We start from the raw sequence: 25,127 nt of genomic DNA, 5'->3' as shown, positions 1-25,127 counted from the left end.
TCGTGTCCTGCTGCCCCCAGAGCGGAGGTGACCCCGTTCCCTGCAGGGGCTGAAGACAGCAGCACACCTGGACACACAGCAGGATGTCACACAGCCACAGAAAACAGTGTTAGGGACCACAGCCCTGGTGGCACAAGAACTGGTGACAGCTCCAGGAGGCACAGCCCGACCCTGGTACCCGGGAGATGCTGTGGAGCACAGGATGCTGCACTGCTCAGATCCCCACCTGCCACCCCCAGGTCACCCTAGCCCTGTCCCCAGGGTCAGTGGGGCACTCACGGGTGAGCTCGGCCCAGCTGGGGTGGCCGATGCCGCGCAGGGCGAAGCCCCGCAGGCTGTCGTACACCAGCTCCCGATAGCGCAGCCGGAAGCCCAGCAGGATCCCATTGATCTTGTCCTCAGCCGGCGGCTGCAAGGGGACGGAGGGAAGGAAGACTCAGATCCAGGAGGCTGCTCCCATCCAGGGCTCCCTGGCACCCTCAGGTGCCACCCGGGACGCCTCGGTGCCACCTCCCAGGTCAGGGCAGAGGGGACGGTACCTGCCAGCGGATGAGCACCGACGTGGTGGTGTGGGGGGTGATGGAGAGGATGGTGGGAGCCTCCTCGGGGGCTGTGGGGAAGAAGAGGGTGGTGAGGCTCCAGGGACAAAGGAGGAATTCCCTTGGGCACGGGGGTCCCGCTGTCCCTGCCCCGGGAGGTGCTGACCCGCCTGCAGGGTGGTGAGTGACTCCGACTCCTCGCTGTACTCGCTGTCCCCGATGTCGTTGGTCGCCTTCACACGGAACTTGTAGGAAGTGAAGGGTTTCAGCCTGCAGGGAGCGGAGCAGGATGGGGACGGGGCAGCCAGCGGGGTCACCCCCGAGCCACCCTCCCTCTCACCGGGCCATCCCTTCCCAGCCTTGGAACAGCGCTTCTCATGAGATGGGGATACTGAGGCACGGGGAAACCACCTGAAACATCATCACCCACCGTGTCCCCAGCCCCTCACCTGTCCACGACGAAGGCGGTGGCGTTGTGGCTGACGGGGGCGGAGTGCAGAGCCCAGTCCCCGTCGGGCAGCTCGCGGCTCTGCACGGTGTAATAGCGCACGGGGGAGAGCCCATCGCTGCCCGGCTCCCACGACAGCAGCACGCTCCGGGCCCGCACCTCCTCCTGCTGCGCCAGCGGCTTCCCGGGGGGCTGCGGCCGGGCTGGGGGAGGCGAGGAGCTGGGAGCACTGCGGGGACACCGCCAGCCCCTCGCCGCCGGTCGGGTCCCCCCCATCGTTACCTCTTTTCTCAGTGGTGACCACCAAAGCTTCGGCCGCCTCGCCCCAGCCCTTGCGGGTCTGCGCGGTGACACGGAACAGGTAGGTGGCCTCGGGCTGGAGACCGGTGGCCGTGAACTGCCGGGCGCTGGCTTCCAGCACCTCCACGGCGGCCGCGGTCACCGCCGAGGTGTTCAGGCGGTGGCTGACCTGGTAGGCTGCGGGGAGGGAGCGGGGTGGTGGGGCTGGGCAGGGGACACCAGCCTGGGCACGGGGGAGCTCACCCCCAGCCCGCGACCAACATCCGAGTTGGGAATTTCAGCCCTGGGGGCCCCGAGATGCTCAGGGGATCCCAGGGAGCTGGTGTCTGCCTCCCCACGGCAATCCCTGCTCCCACAGGACCTCTGCAGAGCATCCCAGCGCGGCTCGCCCGGGATGCTCCCCACCTACCCAGGATGATGCCGTTGGGAGCTGCCGGTGGCTGCCAGATGAGCCGCACCAAGGTGGTTCTCACTTCAGGGAAGAGGAGCCCCACGGGGGGCCCGGGCACTGCAGGGGGAGAGATCGGAGTCACTGGAAAGTGGGAAAAGTGCCAGATCCCATCCCCCGGGAATGGGAACCCTAAATATCCTGGTCAGAGGGAGAGGGATCGCCCCAGAGAACAAGGATGGTATTAGGCACCCAGGGGACCCCCCAGGTGCTGTCACCCACCGTCATCCAGTGTCCTCTCGAGGACAGGAGGCCGGCTGGGGACACCATCGCCGATCCTGGTGAAGGCCAGCACCCGGATCTCGTACAGGGTGTACTTGGCCAGCCCGGTGAGCTGGGCACTGCGGGAGGCATTGCCCTCTGCCAGCCAGAACTGGGCACGTGCCTCTGAGCCCTTCTCCTTGTACAGCACCTGCAACACAGCCCGTGTGACACAGCCGGGTCAGGCTGGCACTGAGGGGCACCAGATCCTGGCGGTGGCACAGCCGGGCACCCCAGAGCCCGCAGGGTGATTCTCCCAGGGGAAGGTGTGGTGCCCACGGGCAGGAGCTCACCTTGTAGCCCAGGATGAGCCCGTTGCAGTCAGCCTCGGGAATGTCACTCCATCGGACCACCAGGCTGCTGGAGGAGCTGGCCACTGCTGACACATTGCTGGGGCCGGAGGAGGGGACTGGAGGGGGACAACAGAGAGGATCAGTGGCCGGATTGGCCAAGGTGGGTGCCCAGTGCCCAGGCGGGCAGCGGTACCTGACTCCCGGGTACGTCCCAGCACCGAGGGGCTCCAGGGCCCCGAGCCGATGGCGTTGAAGGCCTGGACCTGCACCCGGTACTCCGTCCACTCCTCCAGGTCCTCGATGGTGAATTCCCGTTCCACACGGTCACGGATCACGTGCAGCGCCGGCTGCCCCCGCCCGTCCGCCCGCGCGTACCGGATCCTGTACCCCACCGAGTCGGGGTTCCCGTTGTACTCCTGCTCCAGGAGGGGCTGGCAGGGACAGGCACTGTCACTCCTGATGTCCCACAGCCCCCCTCAGCCCATTCAGGCACACATCCCCCTGACCCACAGCCCCCCTCACCATCCAGCGCAGCCACAGGCTGGTCTCACTGGCTGTCCTCAGGGTGACATTGGCAGGGGCCATGTCCGGGGGGGCTTGGAGGGTCTGGATCCTCCGGGAGGGCAGGCTGGGGGGGCTGGTGCCCACGATGTTCACCTGCCTCATGCGGAAACTGGGACAGGAGAGGGGGAGTCATGGGGGGGGACAAGAGAACTCCAGTCCCCTGGGGTGACAATGAGGAGGGGACACAAGAGGGCTCCGTTCCCCCAGGGATGGCACCGCCCTGGCACTCGCCTGTAATAGGTGTAGGGTCTCAGGTTGGGCACCTCCATGGAGCGGGTGTCGGGCTCGTTGGCCAGCTGGTGCACGAGCCCCCACTGCCCAGCCTCACCGTTCTGGCCCACCTGTGGGGTGGCATTGGGGTGAGTGGGGTGAGCTGACCCCAAACACCCCCTGCCCCCCCGTCCAGGAGCCACCCTGTACCTGTGCCTCCACCTGCCAGCGGGAGATGGAGGTTTTGCCATCGTAACCCGGGCGGAACTGGATGGTGACAGAGCGGGGGCCGATGTTGGAGATGCCCAGGTTGGTGGGGGCACCGGGGAGCTCTGTGGGGACAGGGCAGGGCGGGTGGCACCGGCTGCTTGTCCCCAGCACCTCACACAGCCCTCCAGCACCCCAACAGCACCGTGCTCACCTGGGGGGACCCCTGAGGAGATGGTGGAGGAGGAGAGCTGTCCCTGTCCCTTGGAGGTCATGGCGGCCACCTCGATGGTGTAGGTGGTGAGGGCGGTGAGGCCGGTGACGCGGTACTCCAGGGTGACATTGGGCAGGTAGTGCGTGACCCGCGTGTTGGTGCGGTTGTACTCCTCCCACGAGATCCGGTACCCTGGAATGCACCCCTGTGTCACCCCAGTGTCACCCGTGTGTCACCCCGGGGTGGGACAGGAGGCACAGGACAGGGGGGAGATGCTGCGGGGTGGGAAGACAGGACAAAGGGGAGATGATGGGGGGGAGGAGAAGGACACGTGAGTGACGCTGTGGGATGGCAATGGGACACGGGAGATGCCCTGGGGTAGGAAGAGGACAGGATAAAGGCGAGATGCTGCGGGGTGGGAAGAGGACACGAGTGACACTGTGGGGTGGCAATGGGACCCACGGGAGGTGCTTTGGGGTAGGAAAGGGACCCACGACAGAGCCAATACCCGTCAGGATCCCATTCTTCTCCAGCGGCTCCTGCCAGCTGACCTTCAGGGACGTATCCAGGATGTCACTGAAGCTGAGGTGTCCCACGGGGCCAGGCACTGCCAAAAAAAACCACCCAAAAACTCAGCACCCACAGCACCCCCGCGAGGAGGGGGGCTCCCCTCGGACGGAACCGGGGGCGGGCAGGGTCCATGCCGGGGGTCCGAACCCCCCCGTACCGTCCTCGTGGGTGCGCACCAGCTGCGCGGGGCTGCGCGGGCCGTCCCCGGGCGTGGTGAAGCACAGCACCGAGGTGAAATATTCGGCGAATTTGCGCAGCCCCGCCACGTAGCCCACGTGGACGCTGTCCTGGAAATTCGGCCGCACCGTCACCACCGTGGGCTCGTCCTCGTGCTCCGGCTCCCACGCAATGAGCTGCAGGAAAAGGAGAAATGTAATTGTAATTTTATTTGCTGAAATTCTCTGAGCTTTGATGATACTTTACTCCATTTCCTTTACAAGGTGTTTTTTCTTTCTACCAAGTTATAGTAGGGTTTTTTTTTTTTTTATCATTAGGGTTGAGTTTTTGTGCTTTTGTTTCCATTTCTAAGCTCACCACAGCTGTAAACTCATACAGGTTTTTTTCTCCCAAGCCGATAATTTTTCCAGTTTCTGGGAGAACCTTAGAGAAATAAATTTAAAAATGCGAAAGAGCTAATGAGGAGTGCAAGACAAAAAAAATAAAAGCTTTTTCTGTTAAATCCCAGCAGACATCTGATGTGACTGCAGAATCACGGCGTGGAATGGCTCTGTTGAAACAACAATTGCAGGACTCCGAACATCAAAGGCAGCAACAGCTGAGGGTGAGCCCTGACTTTCTTTCCCTTTACTTTATTTGATGATTTAAATGTTTAGATATCCATCTCCGGCCTCTTCTTATTAGTTCAGCGTTGATTAACGATCAATTAACGGTGCCTGTGCTGTTTATGGAGCTGTGATTAACTCCATCGATAACGGCCCGGGATCCCCCTTTGCCCGCATCCAGGAGAGAATGGCTGGGCATTTAATTGGTATTGTGCGAGATAGCCTCTAGCAACTTAATTAAACACTAATTAGGCCCTAAAAATACTAATCAAAAATACTAAGTGGCATTTAATAAGAATGTTAAATATCCTACTCACGCTGGTTATCTCATCCAGCGGCAATTAAATTCCCGAACTTCCTTCGGTTGGATTAAGACACAAGTTTAATGTTTTAATTCAATTTCATTAATGTAAATTTGAATTAATTGCAATTCGGAATTAATTACAGAGCATGGGAGACTCCGAGCCCATGCAAGTGTTAAATAACAGTAAACATTATTTTAACAGTCAGCAGAGATCCAATTAAAATCCGGGATTTCAACGAGGAGGAGCCAAGACAGTTTGTGAAGTTTTCCCCACGAGCTGTTCAGTTTTTGGGAATCACCCTCACCTTGTAGCCCTGGTTGATGCCGTTGATGAACTGGGGGCTGGGGGGGTTCCAGGTGAAGCGGATGGTGGTGGAGTTGGTGGCCTCAGCGTGCACATTCCCTGGAGGCACCGTGGGCACTGTCGGGACGAAGGGACAGCTCACAGGGACAGCTCCACGAGGTCCCCTCCACCAGTTGGGTGCCTCCTCCCTGCCCGGCACATCCCAGTCCCTCCACACCCACCCTCCTGCCTCCCATCCCACCACCCCAATGGCACCCCCTGGTGCTATGGCACCCCGGATTGTCCCCGATTGTCCCTGCCTACCTCCCTGCAGGGTCCACTCTGTCACCTTCATGCTGTAGACGCCCAGGCCGGCGCTGTTGTAGGCGGCCACCTCGATCTCGTAGTTGGTCCAGATGATGAGATCCTCCAGGAGGAGGTTGTTCACCTCGGCGTTGGTGATGTTCTTGAACTGGTACCCCACGGGCAGCCCTGCCAGGCAGTACCTGGGGACAGGGAGCCATCAGAGCTGCCACTGTCCCCAATCAACACCAGGTTTGGGAGCTTGGGCACCCCCCCGGCACCCACCGGATGATGTAGCCCTTGAGGACCCCGTTCTGGTGGCTCTCGGGGGGCGGCTGCCACTGGATCATGATGGACTGGTTGGTGCGGCCGCTGGCGATGACGTTCTGGGGGGGGGCAGAGGGCGGCTCCTCGGGCAGGGACACCCTGCAGGGACAGGGCAGGGTGAGCACCGAGGGTCAGCAGCCCCCCAGGACCCCTCCCCCGGCCGGGACTCGCCTCTCGGTGTCCTTGCTGAACTGTCCCCTGCCCACGTCATTTACAGCACACAGGCGGAACTGGTAGGAGCGGGCGGGGACCAAGCCCCGCACTGTCACCGATGTCACCTCGGGGTCCACGCTGGCCAGCAGCACGGTCCAGGGAGCGTCTGCAGGAAGAGGGGACAGCAGGGTGGGGACCTGACCTGCAGGACACTGGGGTCTCCTGCCCGGCTGACGAGTCCCGGGGTCCCCAAGCTCCCTGCAGCATCCCCTACACCGGGGTGACCCTGGGGACTTCTCGCAGTGCCAGCGGTGCCAGGGGGGTGGGAGCAGCCCCTTACTGTTCTCGGAGACCTCCACGACGTAGCGGAGCAGGGGGCTGTTGCCATCGAAGGGCTTGGCCCAGGTGAGGTTGATGGCCCGCTTCTCCTGCGGGCTCAGCGCGGCCACGGGGCTCTCGGGGGCGTGGGGGAGCTGCCTGGACAGGGGGGTTAGGGAGAGAAGGAGGGCAGGGGGCACAGGCCCAGGCGGGGGGTGCCGGCGGGATGGGGGGGGTCTCACCGGACACGGAGGTGGGCGCTGCGCGAGTCGTTGCCCCCGGCCGAGATCACCTTGCAGGTGTAGGTGCCGATGTCACCCGACCAGGTCTGGGAGATGTGCAGGGTGCCCAGCTCGTCCAGGCGCACCCGGGGGCCGCTCTCGGGGCCCAGCGGTGCCCCGTCCTTCTCCCACACGTACCTGTGCCAGAGGGAGCCAGGTGTGCTGGTGTCCCGCAGCTCCCCAGTGAGAAGAGGACACCAGGGTCGCAGGGCACCAGGTGGCACTGCAGGACCACCAGCGCGGGGCTGAGGAGGAGCACCCCCATCTCGCTCCCCAGGACAGCGGTGACAGCAGCCAGGTCGGCAGTCCGGGAGTGCCTGCGCTCCCCAAACCCTCACCCACCTGACGTCCACGCTGGGGTCATGGGTGACCCCGCAGCTCATGACAGCCTTGGTGCCCTTGATGACGCTCTGGTCCTGGGGCGGGTCCGTGATCCGTGTCCTTGCTGCGGGGACACACAAGGAACCGCCGGCACTGCGGGGGTGGCACCGGCAGGGACAGTCCCCGTTTGCACCCACAAAACGCAGCGCCCATCCCGGAGAGCTCCATCCCGCAGGGTCCCTCCCTCCCGGCTGCGGGTGACACGGGCCCACCGCGAGTCCCTTACCCCAGACCACCAGGTCTGCAGAGGCCTCGTCCACGCCGCGGGAGTTGGTGGCCAGGCAGGTGTAGGTGCCAGCGTCGGGCAGGTGAGCGGGGCTCACCAGGAGACTGCCCGACTCCAGCAGCGTGAAACGCGGCAGCTGCACCGAGCCGCTGGCCAGGACCCGCTCCCCTGGGGACAGCAGAGCCCCGTCAGTGCCACGGCCACCGGCGTGCTGGTCACCGAGCCCCATGGCGAGGCTCAGAGGACAGCCTTGTCCCCAGCCCTTTACCTTTCTGCCAGGTGATGGCCGGGCGCGGCGCCCCCGAGGTCTCGCAGTTGAGGATGACGGACATGCCATCGATCACCGTGCTGTCCTGGGGACCCCGCGTGATGTTGGGGGCGATGCCTGTGGGGCACAGAGGTGCACAGACCCCCCCCTGAATTCCCTCCCTGTTCCCAGCCTGACCCAGAAGAGTTTCCATCCCACCCATCACCCAGCCAGGGCACCCCCAGGGCTGAGGGGGGCTGGCACCTACTGGTCACAGCCAGGTACGTGGTGGTCTGCACCTCGCCGGCCGCGTTGCGGGCGAAGCACTGGAACATTCCGGTGTCATCGGGGAGCAGCCCGCTGATCTGCAGGCTGCCGTCCTCCAGCAGCTGGAAACGCGACAGCTTCTCCAGCTGCAGGAGGGCAGCGTCCTTGTACCAGGCCATCTCGGGAGGGGGGACACCTGCACGGGTACAGCCACGTCAGGCACGGGGTGGTGGCAGCACGGGGAGGGTGCCGGGGAGCAGCTCACCCTTGGCTTGGCAGGGGATGGCCACCACCTTCTCCATCTCGGCTGTGATGTGTCTCTCTGGCTCCCTGACGAACTGCGGGGGCTCTGCCGAGGGAATTGGGAAATAGAAACGGGGACAGAGCCTCTCCCCAGGGTCCTTGGGCTGGTCAGGGTCACCTCCCATCCCAGACTGGGGCTGAGCCCGCATCAGCTCCTGGCACGCGTGGTCTGGGCTGCTCACGGGCAGGAGCTCGCCCAGCACGGGCAGGAGCTCGCCCAGCACGGGCAGGGAGGTGCCCGAGGGCAGGAGCTCACCCAGCACAGACAGGTAGGCTCCGGCAGTGACGGCGGGGACGCTGCTGCTGCGCAGCACAGCCTCGCACTCGTAGAAGCCGCTGTCGCTCAGAGTGGGGTGCAGGATGGTCAGCCGGCGGCTGTAGTCGCTGATCCCGCTGGACACGGGTGTCCCGTCCTTCTTCCAGATGATGTGCAGCTTGATCAGTGGCCTGGGTGGGCCAGAGGCGTGTCAGGAGCTCCCCTGGAGGATCCCACCTCCCTCCATCCCGCAGGACTCAGGTGGGAAGGATCTCCGTCCATCGCACAGGTTCCAGGAGTGCGGTGGGAATGGATTTAGGGATTACCCCGAGGCTGGGCAATGCCAACAGGGAGATTGCCCATCCCCACGGCTCACCTGGCGTTGGCCACACACTCCATGGTCACCTCCGAGGTGCCGGCCACCACGCTGGTGTTCCTGGGTGGGACAATGATGGTGGGTGCGATGGGATCAGCTGGGCCACCCACGTCTGGGGAGAAGGAGGCCAGAGGGACAACCGTGAGCACTCCCTGCCCACCCTGGGGTGTCCCCAAATCCCTCACTGCTCGGCTTGGAGGAGACAAAGGTGACAGGGACCTGATGCCATCAGGGTGCCTTCCCTAAGCTGTGTGCTCCCATGGGAGCCCTGGCACGCCTGGTGGCAGCAGGGAGGAGGGAGCAAGGAGTTCATAAAGCAAAATGATGGCAACAATAAAAAACCCTCATGTAGGCGCTGTAAAAACGCGATCGGCTCGAAAGCTGCTGATAGAGCTGAATCCATAAACAGGGGCTCCGGGATGTTTATGGCGCTCCAGGACGCCGAGGGACGGGAAAAACAGATTAATGGGGATGGGAGACAGGCGGAGCCCGCCACAGACAGGGATAACCTGCCCTAACCCTGCGGAGCAGCAGGAGGGGAGATGGGCAGTGTGACAGGATTGATGTCACTTCAGGGCATGTCCCATGGGATGGGCTGTCACCACCCAAATGGGCTGGGGGAGCCTTGGAAGTCACGGAGGGCCCAAAGGAACTGGAGGGACGAAGCCACAGGGTGGCCCCCAGGCAGAGCACCAGGAGCTGGCAGGGGGACAGGGACGGTGCCCATGGGGACACCCATTCCACAGCCCATCCCAAATTCAGGAGCAGGAGCTGTGCCTGTGACAGCGCCTGCAGCACAGCCACGAGCACCTAAATAAATTCTGAGGCAGCTGAACTGTTAAGTCAGCAGAAGCCGGAGCCTTGGAAGAGATTTACTGCAAATTAAATTTGGGGGCGAGGCAGGGGATGGAGGGAGGGGCCAGTGCCCCCCCACACTCACTGGCCACGGTCAGGGTGATGGGCTGGCTCGTCTTGTTGTCCCCGTTCTTGTCATTCACCGCCTGCACGTAGTAACGCCCCGCGTCCGGCGCCACCGTGGACAGGATGACCAGGGTGTTCTCCAGCGTGATGGCTCTGGGGGAGGACAGGGAGAAGTGAACCCATCGAGCTGGGACCCTCACTCCCCACCCAGCACCCTCACCTGGCCACATGGGACCCCCAACCTCACCCCAGGATGGGGGGACCAAGCCCTGCACCCCTCAGTCCAAGCAGAGCCCACGGGACAGTGCAGATTTCAAGGATTTCTCCGATTTCTTTTCATTTTTTTTACTTAATGGAACAATCTAATCTGCTGGAAACATAAAATGCTGTGGGGAATATGTTTTTTTACCATTAAATATGAGATAAAGAAGTTTTATCTCCTCAATCCCGCTTTGCAAATCGAAAGGAGACCAGTTCAATTCCTGCATAATGGGGGTTACAAATTCAATTGCTGCAGGCTCTGGTTGCCCGGGCTCCGGCAGCACCGGGATCTGCCACAGCTCCGTGGGGACACCTGGCACACGCGTGTGCGCCGTGCTTGGCTCTATCCCACCCTCTTCTCCGCCTTGTTTTCATTTTTTTTGGTTAAGAAATCCCTCTCTCTGGTGGCAAACAGAGCCATTAGTCACCGAGCGCGTCCCTGGGTTTCAGCAGGATGCAGCGTCAGTTAAACATCCTTAGTGTGGGGACAACGGGAAATGCAAATGGGATGCTGGGGGGCTCCAGGGAGATCCTGGGGGGTTCCAGGGGGACCCTGGGGGTGCTCACATGCGGCTGCTGGGGGAGATCTTCCGTCCGTCGCGGAACCAGGTGACCTGCGGCTGCGGGAAGCTGGCGATGCGGGGCGCACGGATCACGGCCGCCTCCCCGTGCGACACGCTCTGCTGCGTCTCGCTGTCCTCGAAGCTGCCCATGTCTGCAGAGCAGGGCAGAGAACCGTGCCAGGGGCTGGGGGTGCGCCCAGGGAGCCAGCATGGCGTTTGTGGGATGGCTGATGCAGAGGGGCTGCTCCTGGTCCCCCCTCCTCGGCTGGGGTGGCTCAGACGCCACCGGCTGCTCCTGGGGATCCATCCCTGCAGCAGCTGGAGCCCCTCACCCTTGTGTTGGGTCAGGGACCCCTGTCCGAGTGTTCCCCACCACAGACACGCTGCAGCCACAGCAAGAAGGGCCCAGGGGCTCCCCAGCTTCTCTCCATTCCCTGTCTCATATCCCAGTGTCGGGAGCGTTCCCAGCATGACCCCGGCCCCAGGGACAAGAGGTGGCACAACTGTCCCCATCCCAGACTGCCATTCCCAAGCTGGAAGCACACAGCAGTTGTGGGAGACTGAGGGAAACTAGGGGGGCACGGAGGAGGGGGGTGGGACAGGGGATTTTTATTGACTTCCTTAATTGCTGTAATTAAAAACATGTAAAGAATCCTTTTTTAACGACTTTGCCATTATCATTAGTTGTTAGCACAGCTGCCTTATTAATTCCTCATTATCCTCCTGATTTGTCGCTGTTCCTCAGGAGGTGTTGAAGGGGATGGGATAGGGGGTGTCCCGGAGGCAAGGGGGGACAGAGAGGGACAGGTCCCTTCAGGGGACAGAGCCACCATCCCAGGCCTGAGCACTCTCATCTCCTCCTTAAAACTCAGCACATCCCTGCCAGTGCCACCCTAGGACATTCTAGATGTCCCTGCCAGTGTCACCCCAGGGACGCTCCAATGTCTCCAGGGATGTTCTGGATGTCCCTGCCAGTGTCACCCCAGGAATGCTGCAGGCTCACACGAGGGGCACCAACACCAGAGCTGTCTCCCAGCGCCGGGAGCTGGGTGTCCCCGCGCTGTCCCCACGGAGCAGGACGGTCACTTACAGGCCACCTGCACCTCGGTCTGGCGCTGCAGCAGAGCTCCCATGCGGTTGCGGACGATGCAGCGGTAGAAGCCGGCGTGGGTGCGGTCCAGCGAGGTGATCATGTACCTGCGGGAGGGGTGGCAGCAGTGAGGGGACATCCGTGTCACTGTCACAGCTCCCCGGAGAAGCTGCAGGTCCTGCCCGCCCTCCCGAATTCCTGCCCCTGTGCCAGGAGCTCCTTTTCCCCGAGGAGCTGCTGCTGGAGGCGCACACACCACACGGATGTGCGCGGCCGTGCAGGCTGGGGGAACACCCCAGTGTCCCCCAGTGCCACACAGGGACTCGCGGCCACCCGCACTGGAGGTGTTTGCACTGTGCACAAGCCGCTGTCACCCTCCCTGTGCAGGGGCTGGATGTGACCCATCCCGGCGAGCTGGGACCTGCGACCCTCTGTCCTGAGCCCTGTCCCAGCCCCAGCAGTGACACTGCGCTCTGCTGGTGTCACTCAGCCCGGACCTGAGAGCGCCCAAGTCCCATCAACCCCGGCTGAACCCCCTTATCACCCCCACGCCTGCTCTTATCAGCCGCCAGCGCCAGCAGCCGCTGAGGAGATAAAGGAAATCACCAAATCTCCACTCGACCGCCCCCCGAGCATCGCCGCGGTCCCCAAGCCGGACCCTGCTGCCACCAGACCTCCCCGGGCAGTCCCCCACCCCCGGAGCTCCTGTTTCATCCCCCCAAAACAAACGGGGAAGCCTCGGGGGGGCCGGGCAGGCGCTGCAGCGTCGCCGTCCCCGACGGGGAGCGCTGCGAGATAAAGCAGAGAGGGAATAAATAAAGCAAGCTCAGCCCTCCTTGCCCAAAAATCTAATCTTGCGTTAAAACCCGCCGCGGGCTCTTTCGGCAGAGCTTTGTTTGTTCTTCTGAGAACTGAGCGTAAATTAAACTTTCATAAGAACCTGAGGAGCGCGTTCCCCGTGCCGGCAGCTCAGCGCCCACCTCCCCGCACGGGAGAGGGTGACAGGGGGCACCGGGGTCCCCGCTGGCACCGCGGGGATGGGGCGGGCACGGCTGGACTGGCACCGAAGCCGCGGTGCCACCCACCCAGCCGCCCACCCAGGCCGCGTGCCGGGGTCACCCGTCCCCGCCGGGAGGAGGGAGGGTGCCCTTTGGGAACGAGTCCTTGAGTGTCACGGCTGATATTTAAAAAAGCTCCCCAGAGGCTTTAAATAAGATATTTCAATTCCACGGAGCTGTCAGGAGCGGCTGCAGACGCCAGGAATAATGGGCCCGCTCTCCTTGCCGTGTCCTCGTTAATAAATCACACCGTGACTCCCGAACACACGCGCGCCCATGGACGGATGGGTGGACAGGCAGCAGCAGCGGAGGGACACGTGTGTCCCCAAACACATCCGTGTCCCCTCCAGACCCTCATTCCAGGACAATGCAAAGCCACCAGCACTGGCACAGCCCAAGGGACCCAAACCGGGTCACAGGGAGCACCTTCGGTCCCCAGCGCTGGCAGCAGCGTGTCCCCGCAGGCAGGACACCTCCACGGGCACAGGGAGCCTTGTCCCCCAGCCCAGCACATCCAATTAAGGGGACCTGGTCCCCACACACGGGAGCTGGAGGAGTTATTGAAGCAGCAGCACTTCCACACACACCTCAGCAGCTGAAAATAGCCCGGAGAAAGGAAATCAATTCCCGGCGCAGCCCAGCCCGCAGTCATCAACCAAACCAGCACAGACTTTGTTCTCTCCCGCTCGCCTTCACCGAGGCTTTTATCCAAGACCGCTCGGATTCAATTTCTTTCCCCCATCACGCCTGGCTAGAAGGGGATGGGAATTGATTTCACCCCCAATGTCACCCTCCTGTCACCCCCTCACAGGGGATGTGCTGCAGGCAGGAGGGCTGGATGTCACCCCACATTTCCCTCCCCCAGTTTGTGCCACGGCTTCACGGCCAGGAGAGTTCCAGGGCCGCTGTTCCATGGAAGGGAGCAGCTCCTGCAGCTGGGAGCGCTCCCGGCCGGGGGGCTCTGTCTGTCCGCCCCCGCTCCAGCCGGGACCGAGGTGAAGCTGGCCCAGCTCCCGGCGCAGCCCTGGCTGCTGACTCCGCTGTTCCAGGGGTTTGTTTGGCTTCTCTGTGAAGATGGAGGTTGACAGGGCATCGTCCGTGGGGGAAAGCCCTTCCAGAGCGAGCACTGACCCCAGTGCTCCGGCAGGAAGCGGCTGTGCCCCGCTCAGCCCCGGGGTCGGGCAGGAGCCCCGTGCCGGGGGACCGGCGGGTTTGCAGCAGCGGCTTTGGCACCGGCTCAGTCTGACAGATGGGTGGCTGCATGCCGGGAATGCCAACCTGTCCGTCCGTCCGTCCGTCCATCCATCCCTGATCCCGTCAGCAGGGCAGGGCAGGGCACAGCAGCGTGCCCAGCTCCTCCCCGTGCCATCCTTGCACGGCACCTCAGGATTGTTCCCGTTCCTCTGGCACAGCCGTGCCCCAGCCCCGTGGCTGCCGTGGCTCTGTTATTGTAGGGTTGCTGAGGAGCGTGGGGCTGACGCTGCCGAATTATTCTTAGATTGAGGGGGTGGAGAAGGGCCGGGAAAAGCAGCAGCCAAAGGATTTGATCCATCAAATTGAAAGCCAGGAGAGCGCAGAAATCTGTGAGGTTCTTCCAATGCCGCCCAGTAACAGCAACAGCTGGATCGGATTTGGGATGGAAGCACACTGGCACAGTCCCCTTTGATTAATATCCTGTATAACGACTAATTAATTCTGGAGGGGACGTGTATTTGAATAGTTACTGTGGGATAATGAAATGTCAAGTGAGCATTAAAACACACTTAGCAGAGGTTTAACGACTCGAAGCATCCGAGCAGTGTCCCGGCCCCTGCGCGGGGCCAGCGCTCGATGAGGCTCTGAGCACCCCCCTGGAGTTCCATCAGCCCCGTTTAACTGGGCTATTGGATCTCAATTAGCGATTGGAACGGGCTCTGGTTGTATCCACGTGGCCGCTGCCTCTCCTCCTGCCCGGAGTGTTTTCCCTCGGCCGTGGGAATTGGGCGGGCGCCGGCAGCCCCGTAAATCGCTGCCTCAATTGGCCCTGCCAGAACAATGAGCCATTTAATAATTAATGCCCGTGTATTAATCAGCCTCCTTCCTGCCGAGCAGGGACGGAGCGAGCCTCGATCCGTGTTGTGGCATCCGGAGGGTTTTGGTGCATTGCTAACCACGAGCTTGGCCACCTCCCAGCTCCGGTGGCATCTCCCACCCCGGCAGTTCCTTGTCCTCTCCACCGCGGCTCCTGAGCCCCTCTGAGTTCCCAGCACAGAAATTCCCTCTGCTGCCATCCCAGTTCGTGCCTCTTCCAGCCCTGTGCTTCACTGGCACCACCGCCCTGTGCCCACGGCTCCTCATGCCAACATTCAGGTGTGCCCCCAATTCCAAACAAGGCACAGAGACAGGCAGGAGTGTCCCCAGCACACGAATTCCCAGCAAAAACCACCCTGTTCTGCCTCTGCTCCTCACCAGCACTCCTGGGCCTTTGCCATCTGTGGTACCAGTGGCAAAGGTGACACGGGCAAGGCTGGAGTCACAAGAACCAGGAAGGCCCTGCTGGACTCCCACCCAACCCTTCCTGTGTTCTTCAGCTCCCGTTAATTACCTCATTGCATGGTAATTAGCTTCCCAAGGCAGAGGGATGGGCTTCACACCTGGGCTGGCAAAGAGCTGAGCAGGGATGAGCTCCCAGAGAGCAGCAGCACAGGCTGAGGTTCCAGCAGAAATCCAGGGCTGAGCCATCCTGTTTGCCCCAGGTCTGGGATTTTCAGAGGCTCCTGGCTCTGTATTTTACATGATTTGGGAACAAACTCTGGGCATCAAACATTTGAGATCCTCACCAGGCCATAAAGGCACGTCAGGGTTCTGTGTGTGCAGACAATTGTGTCCCTGCACCCCCGGGGGACACCCCAAAACAGCCCAGTGAGCAGCAGAGGCTGAAAGAGTCCCAAATCTCAGTGAGCCCACACAGAAAGGCCCCTGGAAGGCGATGGATCAGAGACACCACGTGCTGGAAAATCCACCCAGGGCTGGCATGGGGTGGCACGGGGGAGGCTCAGCTGTGCCAGCCCTGCTCGGCCGGCAGGAGCTGGGGCAAAGCCAGCCAGAGTCGGAGATGGAATTATACTTTTCCAAGCTCCAGCAAAGGAGATCTGGGCTCTTGAGAGGAGGCAGGGAATCCTCCAGTAGCTGCTGGACTCCTGCAGCAGCTGTGGAGGCCATGAGGAGAGGCACGAGGGCTGATTTAGGAGCTGGAAGATGCATCCCTACGGATGGGAGTCTGTCCAGAGGTAATCTATGTGTAAGGTAATTTCCGAAGGCAGCAGGACTCGATGCAGCCCTTAATAGGACAATCTCATGTGATAAATTACCAGACCCAACTAATCTGCATGTTAAATTTCTTGTATGAGAAATAAATATCCCCAATTCACCAGAGAAGCGCTTCCCTTCCGAGGATTTCATTAAAGACATCAAGCTGCCTGATTTGCATGTTATGATTCCTCATACGAGCAGCTCCGGAGAGCTCGTGGAGAGCCCAGCACTGGAGACATCCTGGAGGGAAAATCAGAGCTGGACAGCAGGGCCAGGGCACCTGAGTGTGTGGGCACCCAGCCTGCTGGCATCTCAGTGGGCATCGGAGGGGTGTCACTGCAGGGATCCCAGGGAAAACGGCTCCTGCACCCCATGCCAGCAGCAGGGAATGCAGGGAGCAAGGGCAGGGGAAGGCGGGTGGTCCCTGATCCCACTCCATCCCTGATCCCACTCCATCCCTGATCCCATTCCATCCCTGATCCCATTCCATCCCTGATCCCATTCCATCCACCAGGGATGTTCCTGGGATCACAGGCCCGTGGGCACACAGAGCCAGGCTGATCCCTGATCCCCCCAGGGATGCTCCCAAGGGAGGATGTCCCCCCCCTCCACACACACACACAGAGCCAGGCTGCTGCTCAACCCCTCATCCTGCTCGATCCCCTGGGATCCTCCTGAGGGAAAACAGCTCTGCATGTGTGTGGAACCATGCTGGGATGCTCCCATCCCCAGGGATGCTCCAGGGGGATGCATCCATGATCACTCACCGAGCCAAACTGGTGCCCAATCCCCACAGTCCCCAGGGATGGCTCCCAGAGGGGGAGCACACAGCTCCAGGCTGGTCTCCAGTGATTCCCAATCCCCTGGGATACTCCTCAGGGAGGATGGCTCCAAATGCTCACAGAGCCAAGTGACCCCGCCGTGCTCCCCAGGGATGCTCCGCAGGATCAGCTCCGTGCAGAGGCACCGCCGTGAGCCCGCCCGGCTCGGGGCCAGGGCCGGGCCGAGCCCGGTGCCCTCCTGGCCCTTGGCGAATGCCAGGAGCCGCTCCGGTGGCGGCGGAACCGCTGCGGGAAGGAAAGGGAGGTCGCCATGGAAACGCTGCCAAACTGGGAGAGCGGCTCCTTCCCTGGAAACGTGGCGTGAGCTCCTCCGACCACCGGCGAGCACCGAGCGGGGCTGGGGGACAGCGAACCCCTGCCCACAGCCCCCCAGAACGGGGGAATGCACAGGGGCCACTGCAGCCGGCGGTGCCAGAGGGATGCCCTGCTCGGGAGAGGATGATGAGGATGGAATGCTGAGAGACACAGCCCTGGCTGGAAACCGCGAGGTGAAGCCACTAAACCTGGCTGGGAAGCGTGATGCCACCAAACCTTGCTGGGAATCATGAGGTGATGCCACCCAGCCCAGCCAGTCCCTCGGCACAGCCCCCCGCAGCACATTGTCCTCTCCAAATCCTCCCTCGTGGGCACTGCCAGGCTCTGGGAATGTCCTCCTGTCCCTGGGAGGGGACAGGGACACCCCAAACCCCTCACCCACAGCTCCGATGCACCCAGAGCCATCCCCAGCCCCACATGACCAAGAACATCCCTGAGCCTCCGTGGCCATCAGCACCAATCCTCCCCTCTCCAAGGATTACTCTGTTTCTAAACTCGTTAACTTTTAATTACAACCTTCCCACTGCCTGAGCGGGCTGGCTCCGCGCCACCGACAGCTCTATTAAAATTCAATTTCTGCCCATCATAACTAATTTTGGTCCTTCGCCTTCTCACCAGCAGCCTCCAGTGCCAGGCAAGACAGCCAAAGCCTCATCCCCACACTCGAAATCCCCACGGAGCCGCGGGCAGAGCCAAGGGACGCTGGCAGGTTCTGGGGGAGCCCAGCAGGGATTTGCACGGTGGCTTCTCTGCTCCATTGGCTGAGCTGGGTTTGTTTGGGTTTTCCCCACGTGTTTGTTTGGTTGGTTTCTCGATTCCTTCCTTAATCCTTTCTGCCTGGATGCTGGAGCTGGGGGCTGAGGGCTCGGGGGGAGGGGAGTCACAGTGGAGCAGGGGTGCAGGGATGCAGGGATGCAGGGAGGCAGGGAATGCAGGAAAGCAGGGAGGCAGGGATGCAGGGAATGCAGGAAATCAGGGAGGCAGGGAATGCAGGGATGTGGAGCTGTCAGGCATCCTGGAGCACAGACATCACTGCCGGGCCCTTTCCTACTGAAGGGTCAACTGAGGCATGGATCAAACCCAGGAGAAACTCAGGAAAAGGAGTCAAAACCCCCATTCTGGGTTTGGAAGCACCCCAATTCACTCCCAGGGAAGAGCAGGACCCAGGATCAGGATCCTGACTCCTTTCTCCAGCCTGGGAAAGAGCTGCATTCCTGGCAGGAGTGAGCTGTGGGAACTGAGGGGCTCAACAGGTCTGTGAATTTCCACACCACAAAAAGGGACAAGGGTGTCCCACAGGGACCCCAGGCCGGCACTCAGGGCATTGCAGAGCTGCAGCCACCACGGTTTAGGAGGGGACAGTCCCCAGGGTCCCTAAGGAGGGCCCGGGCGCCAGGATCCCAGCAGGCACACGACGTCACCCAGCCACTCTCCCTGCGTTCCCGGCATCCCGGAGCAGCCCCGCGTTGCTACAGCAACACGAAGCCTTTGGATTCGATGCCTGGGAAGGGGGAACGGCTTGTCTCGACCTGAATTATTGATTAAAACAGAGAGGACGACACATACACTCACAGGAGACAGGAGAGGTGCCCGCTTTGATTTAAAGGCCATCTCCAAGGGGCCGGAGCCGCTCTGTGCCAGGGCCAGTTGGCACACGGGGCTGGATCTGGGCACTCCGACACCAAGCCTGCCTTGGCCCTTCCCGGTCTGGCTGTTCCCAGGGAGCCACGGTGGGCTGTGATCCGCAGCCCGGTGTTGAGGTGTTAATCCGCTTGTGCAAACACCTCCTCCCCGGTGTTGACCTGCTTAAACTCCCCGTTTGCTCTGCAAACAGAGCCGGCAGCTCCCGGGCTGCCAAGAGCTGCCTCTGTGCTGCCTCCCAGGATGGCAGCCCTGGCACTGGCACCTGCCAGGGACCAGCATGACAGGTGGGATTTGCCTCGGGAAGGCTCAGAATCCCAGAGCCACAGAGGCTGGAGAACACCTCCAAGGTCATCGATGCCAAGCTGTGCCAATCCCCACTTTGTCCCTTTGGTCACCCCCAGGGATGGGGACTCCAAACCTCCCTGGGCTGACCGCCCTTTCCAGACTCACCTGTATTCCAGGGAGAACTTGGTGAGCTCCTGGCTGTTGTGCAGCCACTTGAACTCGAGGGGCCAGCTGCCCTCTGCCATGCAGGTGAGCACCAGCCTGTTCCCCTCCAGGTGCACCTGGCTCCGCACCGGCTCCGTCTTGAAGTACGGGGAGACATCGTCTGTGGAGAGAGGGAGAGGAGGGAGAGGGATCAGGGCCCCACATCCTGCCAGCCCCCCTCAGCACTGCTGCCCCTGCCCTTGGCAGGGCATGGAAAATATTCTCTTTAAGGTCCCTTCCAACCCAAAGCGTTCTGTTATCATCACCATCACCCCGCAGCCACCCCCTCTGCCCCAGCCAGGCCACCCAGCCCCCTTCCCTGTCCCTTGTCCCTCCCTGAACCATTCCAGCAGCCCATCCACAAGGGATCAGCCCGCTGCAGGTTTATCTAAGCTGCTTCTTTGCTTTATTCCCCGCTCCCTTTGTAGCATCTCCGAGCTTTTAACTCGGGGGGTGAAGGGGCGGAGGGGCTGCGAGCAGAGCGAGGCAGAACCACTTACTCCTCTCCTGTCTTATTTGCTAAGTAAAACTATAAATCGAACCACACAGCTCCATTTTCTGCTTAACAAATGGAAGCCCTTTTACTTCAAAGGCACATTCATATTCCCCAGCAGCTTTCAAGTGCACGTTCAATCACAATTCTGGGTTTTTTTACTTTGGGGTAGGGCTTTGCTTTCTTGTCTGCTCGAGCTGAATTCCTGCCGTGGATCCTCGTGCGGTGAGTGGCACTGAGGCAGTGCTCACCACTCTGGGGGTGTGACAGGAGTTTGTGGGAGCTCAGAGACACCCCCAGAGCTGCACTGGGGGTCCCTCTCCTCGGTTCTGGCTCCTGCACACCCACATGGAAATGCCCAGTGGATTTACACCACCCTGCCTGGCAAAGGGGAGGGCACGGTGGTGCTGGATGCCAGGCCAGTCATTAGGAAGGGAGGGAGCAGCCTATGGCTCGTTAATTTAATTTTCCTCTCTGACCTTCAGCAGCAGTGGCTGGAAGGGGCAGCCGTCCCTCATCCTGGTGTTCCCACCTCAGATCCAGGATGGATCTGGACATTGGGGCATCAGGGCATGGCAGCCCAGCATGTCCTGGGTGGCACAGGGGCAGATGATGCCCACTGGCAGTTCAGTGCCCTGGCTGCGGGGTTTGGCACAGCCCAACCCATGGCCATGCTGTTCCCCGGCCTGGGGAGCTCACAGGAACCCTGCAGCCCTCAGGGTGCCCCGGGAGTGGGGACACAGGAGCCACGGGGCTCACGGGAACACCCCAGTGCAGGATCTGGGTCACCTGTGCATGGCAGTGTCCCCACACGTGTCCCCACCACGGCAGAGCTTGACCTGCAAGGCCGGGGCTTCGCCCACGCCACCCTGGAGACTTTGGGATTAGGGCAGTGCCCAGATGGGGACGTGGCACAGCCAGATGGCAGCTCTGGATCCACACACCAGACCGGGATCCACCGGGCACGATGCAGCTGCAGGGGGGATCCAAGCACGGCACAACCCTGGGGCTGATCCCCGGGGAACGCTGATCCCTGCCAGGGTCCAGCCGAGCGCTCCGATGGCACAGCGGGACTGAGACCTGGCATGCCCAGTGCACCCAGCCAGCACCCAGAGCCTGGGGGACACCTGGGAGGTGTCCTGGAGGTGCTTGAGAAGCGTTTGAGAAGGATTTAGGAAGTGTTTGGGAGCAGGGTGCTGCTGGTGCACCTTCCCCCGAGCCCGCCCGCCGCTTGCATCCATCCTAATTTGATTTTAAGCAGCTAAGGCTCATCACGCTTTGAAGCGCCCGAGCCATCTGTTCTGCATTAAGGGGTGAAAAACGGCGCAGAGCAGGAGAGGCGGCTCCGAATTCCACACGGATCGTTCTGTGGGGATCCTCCCCCGAAGGTCACAGCGGCTGCCCCGCGCCCAGCCCCTCCCAGAAAGGCTAAACCCACCCCAAACACAGCAGGGGACAGCGGGGATGGGGTCCTGGGGGTCCCCTGGGAGAGCTGAAGGTGGCACTGAGCTCGAGTGGAATCCTCCTCATCCTCCTGGGAGCCCCGTGTCCCTCCAAGGAGCCCAAGCCGGGGCAGGGGTGGCTGGAGGACAGGAGGGGTCAGGGAGGGGAATGTGGCTCGTTAGTTCCGAGGTCTCCAGAGAGGCCCCAGGGACAAGACCGGGTGTTCCCGGTGTTCCCAGGGGATGCCCACAGCAGCTCTTGGAGGGGAGAAGAGTGGGGGGCCCCCAGTGCTGAGCAGCGCTGTCCCCCTCGTCCCCAGCCACTTCTGCAGCCCCCCGGCCTCAGTTTCCCTCTCCTCTGCTCCCCGGGGACAGCTGCACTCTGCCACCATCCCTGACAGGCCCTGGCACCACCAAACCCACGTCCATGGAGCTGTCACCGTGTCACCGCACAGCCAGCACGGATGGGCCTGGGGGGGTTCCCGGTGGGTGACAGCCACGTCCCCCCCAAACGAAGGGTCATTACTGCTCATTCTGCCTCTCCCCCATCTGTCGTGACTGTTTACACTCCGCTTGCTAATTAGAGGCTAATTAGTTGGTGCAGAAATTCATCACTTTCCAAACACAGGCGGCAGCGAGGGGCGTCTCCGGGAACATCTGCACATCTGCCGGCGGCTCGGGACACTGCGGAGACCCTGTGCCACCCCCTGCCACCCCACCCCATGCCAGGCCATGCCAGCAGGGTGCCCTCCACACAGAAAGGTGCCACCAAACCCCCGTGTCCCCATCCTGCCCTCACTGCTGACCCCAGAGCTGAGCTGCTGGTGCTGGGTGGGATTCCAAGGGAACAGGGAAGGGGAACAGGGACAGGGACAGTCCCGGCTCTCTCCCTCCCCTGCCAATGACAATCTAATGCCAGGCCCTGGCACAGCACTAATCCTGCCTAATGGGATCACAATCTTGGCCCCTGCACTTTAGTTACATCAGGGGCATTAGGGTGCAGATGTAGGGCAGGGCTCCCCAAAGAGCCGTAATGGATCCTAATTCCCGGCCCTAATGGGAACTAAGCTCCCCTCTCCCCAGCTTCAAATCCCTCTTGATGGGAAGGGAAGGGGAGTTTTAAGCCTGGAGGAATCCCGGAATGGCTGCCAAGGGCACGGCAGCTGCTGGCAGGGGGGTGGGGGGGATGGAGGGTGCAGCTCCCTCCTCTTCCCTTCCCCCCCCAGAGGCAAGCTGGGGATGGAGGCAGGAGATCCAAGTCCACTGGTGTCCTCTGGGCACCCCCGGAGCACCAGGGGCTCGTGGGACACCCGGGTCCCCTCCTGCCTGGTGCCACCATCCAGGGGACATCGCAGTCCCCATCTGTGCTTGTGTTCAGCAGGAGTGACATCCATCCCCTGCCTGGCACTGGAAGGTGACCAGCCCATTCCTGCTCATTGCCATGGTTCAGCAGGATGCACCAGGAATCCCAACCGGGACCTGGGGGATGTCCTGACCCCAGCCCAGCTTCACCTGCAGGCTCCAGGTACCCAACAGAGCCCAACCAGCACCAGGGACCAGCACCTGCCTCAGGGAAAACAACTCCATCCTCTTCCTCCTTTTCCCAACAACCCTTCTTTGGTGCCACCAGGATGTGGCCGGTGCCACCCTGGGAAGTGCCCACTGCACTGCCCACACCCCACCTGGACCACAGAGAGGGGACAGAGCCACGTCCCTGCTCCCCTCGGAGCTCCCCCCATCCTTCCCAGGGCATCACCACCCAAAAAGGAGGATGCCAGCCCAGTAAAGAAGATGCCAGCCCTCCAGGAGCAGTGGCACGGCCACCTGGCAGTGCCACCGAGCAGCTCCCACCCCGGCCCCCCTCCCCAGCACGGGGAGATGGAGCTAAATCTCCTCGGCATCAGACTCTCGCTGGCTCCGCAGCACGAAGAGATTAAAAAACAATAAAGAGAAAGCGAAACCCTCCGCTATAATTACCAGCCTTTAGCCGCCAGCGGAGGCAGGAGGGAGGGAGGCAAGGAAAAAGAAACAGAGGAGAAGAAGAAATCCACTAAAATTTTAATAGGAACCACTGCATTTAATTTAACGACACATTTTTTCAATTACCAGAATAATTGTTTTATTCATAAAACGAGTTTCAATAAGAGGGTAATTTTCCTTTGTTTTTATTATTCATTTGTGGAACATATTCGCCGCGCGGTTCCCCGGCGCCGCCGCAGCCGTGCCACATCTGGGGGAGCTGGGGAGGGGGGAACATCACCCACAGCCCCCAGAAACAGCACCCATGGGGGACCAGCATGTTCCCGAGCACCCCAGTGGGGTCACAGCCTCAGTGGGTGCAAGGAGAGGTGGCCCAGGGGATCCATCACCAAGGAGTGATGGGGACACGGTGGCCCTGGGGACAAATGAATCCCTGCCCAAGCAGCCAGCCCTTGGCTAAGTCCCATTCCTGGCTTGTTGGATGCCAGGTGAGGTTGGGGAGCAGCAATTTTTCAGTGGGTGCTGCTAAAGCCACCAGGTTAATTCGATGGCCCACATGTCCCTAAGGACACAGAGCCACCACCACGCCCGGGCACGGCCCCCGGTGCTCCCGGTGTCCCCTGCCGGTGTCCCCGGTGGCGGGGGGCAGGTGCAGGGGGATTAGTGGCTCTCCCTGCTGCTGTCAGAGCCATTAGTATTCCTGAGCCACGGCTCCATCCCCTTAATAAAAAGCAAACACAGAATTGAAATGCCGAGCGCTGCCGGCACCTGGGGAGCTGCAGAGCGCGACGGCGCTGCCAGGCGGGGACCAAGGGGACAAGGCTCAGCCTGGGGGTGTCGAGGATGAAGCCAAGAATGAGCCAGTGTGGTTTGGGAACCTCGGCTGAGCCCTGCTTGCCCTCCTCCCAACACCTGGGCAGGTGCAGAGCAGCCTGAGCCACACCCGGGATCCCATGGGGTGGCAGCGGGGCAGGACGGCTCCATCCTCATCATCCCATCCCCACCACAGCCAAAATCACTGAATTCCAGAGTGGGTTGGCTTGGGCAAGTCCTTAAAATCCATCCAGTGCCATCCCTGCCATGGCAGGGACACCTCCCACTGTCCCAGGCTGCTCCAATCCCTGTCCGGCCTGGCCTGGGACACTTCCAGGGATCCAAGGGCAGCCACAGCTCCTCTGGGCACCCTGGGCCAGGGCCTTCCCACCCTCACAATAAATCATTTCTTCCATAAAATCCATCCCAGAATTGGCCCTCGGTCCTGATCCCAGCAGAGCTGGCCCTGGTGCAGCCCCAGGGACACGCAGCTGTCCCTTGGTGTCCCTTGCTGTCCCTTGCTGTGCCCCCAGGCTGGCTTGGTGCCACGGGGTAGCCCCGCTCGCCACATGGAGCAGTGCCACAGCCCCACCCATCTCATCCCCAGGGAGCGGCCCGGCTGCCCCGCACACCCCCAGCCACGGCGTGCCTTTTGATGTGGGGTTTTTTTTGCCCTTTTCACTAAGAAAAAGACTTATAATTGCAGATGTGACCATTAATCCTCCCAACTTACTTTGTTCCCTTCCTTCCCTGCTTTCCCCTCCCTCTGTTCTCCCCCCACTGAGACCAAGAGCTTTAAAACTCTCCTTCTGGCTATTAATTAAAAGCAACCTCTCCACTGCCGTGAGTGTACTTGCCATAAATTAATAGCAGCCTTCTTAATCAAATCTTATCTCCTCTCCAAGAGCCCGGCTCACGGGGCCGGGTTGGTATCCCAGCCTGCCCAGCCGTGAAATGCAATTCCCAATGCTCCAGTGGCCTTGGCAGCTCCTCTCCATCCCCTCCTCCCCTGAGCCTGTACCTGTGCGGGCCCGGAGTCGCCACCTGGGCCAGGAGGGAGGAGA

At 61.5% G+C, this 25,127-nt stretch overlaps 1 protein-coding gene across 2 annotated transcripts in view; it reads right to left on the bottom strand.

Moving 5' to 3' along the window:
• The window catches only part of SDK2 (sidekick cell adhesion molecule 2), a 44,288-nt gene that overhangs the window by 7,185 nt on the left and 11,976 nt on the right, over positions 1-25,127 (bottom strand). For both annotated transcript variants that reach the window (XM_088176439.1, XM_014887449.2), the window contains exons 2-33: positions 19,297-19,456; positions 11,697-11,803; positions 10,611-10,758; positions 9,802-9,935; positions 8,862-8,973; positions 8,486-8,676; positions 8,192-8,275; positions 7,928-8,122; positions 7,681-7,797; positions 7,413-7,580; positions 7,148-7,250; positions 6,767-6,943; positions 6,547-6,683; positions 6,225-6,372; positions 6,012-6,152; positions 5,748-5,929; positions 5,446-5,561; positions 4,212-4,407; positions 3,993-4,091; positions 3,485-3,676; positions 3,274-3,395; positions 3,085-3,194; positions 2,812-2,962; positions 2,483-2,720; positions 2,290-2,405; positions 1,958-2,147; positions 1,697-1,795; positions 1,270-1,464; positions 989-1,190; positions 706-809; positions 540-610; positions 280-409 (exon numbers count right to left, since the gene is read on the bottom strand). In XM_088176439.1, the coding sequence (XP_088032565.1) occupies positions 280-409; positions 540-610; positions 706-809; positions 989-1,190; positions 1,270-1,464; positions 1,697-1,795; positions 1,958-2,147; positions 2,290-2,405; positions 2,483-2,720; positions 2,812-2,962; positions 3,085-3,194; positions 3,274-3,395; positions 3,485-3,676; positions 3,993-4,091; positions 4,212-4,407; positions 5,446-5,561; positions 5,748-5,929; positions 6,012-6,152; positions 6,225-6,372; positions 6,547-6,683; positions 6,767-6,943; positions 7,148-7,250; positions 7,413-7,580; positions 7,681-7,797; positions 7,928-8,122; positions 8,192-8,275; positions 8,486-8,676; positions 8,862-8,973; positions 9,802-9,935; positions 10,611-10,758; positions 11,697-11,803; positions 19,297-19,456 (4,635 nt within the window). The remainder of the gene's footprint in view (positions 1-279; positions 410-539; positions 611-705; positions 810-988; positions 1,191-1,269; positions 1,465-1,696; positions 1,796-1,957; positions 2,148-2,289; positions 2,406-2,482; positions 2,721-2,811; positions 2,963-3,084; positions 3,195-3,273; positions 3,396-3,484; positions 3,677-3,992; positions 4,092-4,211; positions 4,408-5,445; positions 5,562-5,747; positions 5,930-6,011; positions 6,153-6,224; positions 6,373-6,546; positions 6,684-6,766; positions 6,944-7,147; positions 7,251-7,412; positions 7,581-7,680; positions 7,798-7,927; positions 8,123-8,191; positions 8,276-8,485; positions 8,677-8,861; positions 8,974-9,801; positions 9,936-10,610; positions 10,759-11,696; positions 11,804-19,296; positions 19,457-25,127) is intronic.

The sequence above is a fragment of the Sturnus vulgaris genome, chromosome 20 (assembly GCF_052056855.1).
Source record: "Sturnus vulgaris isolate bStuVul1 chromosome 20, bStuVul1.hap1, whole genome shotgun sequence".
Lineage (NCBI taxonomy): Eukaryota > Metazoa > Chordata > Aves > Passeriformes > Sturnidae > Sturnus > Sturnus vulgaris.
This window is presented reverse-complemented; position numbering and strand designations above follow the sequence as displayed.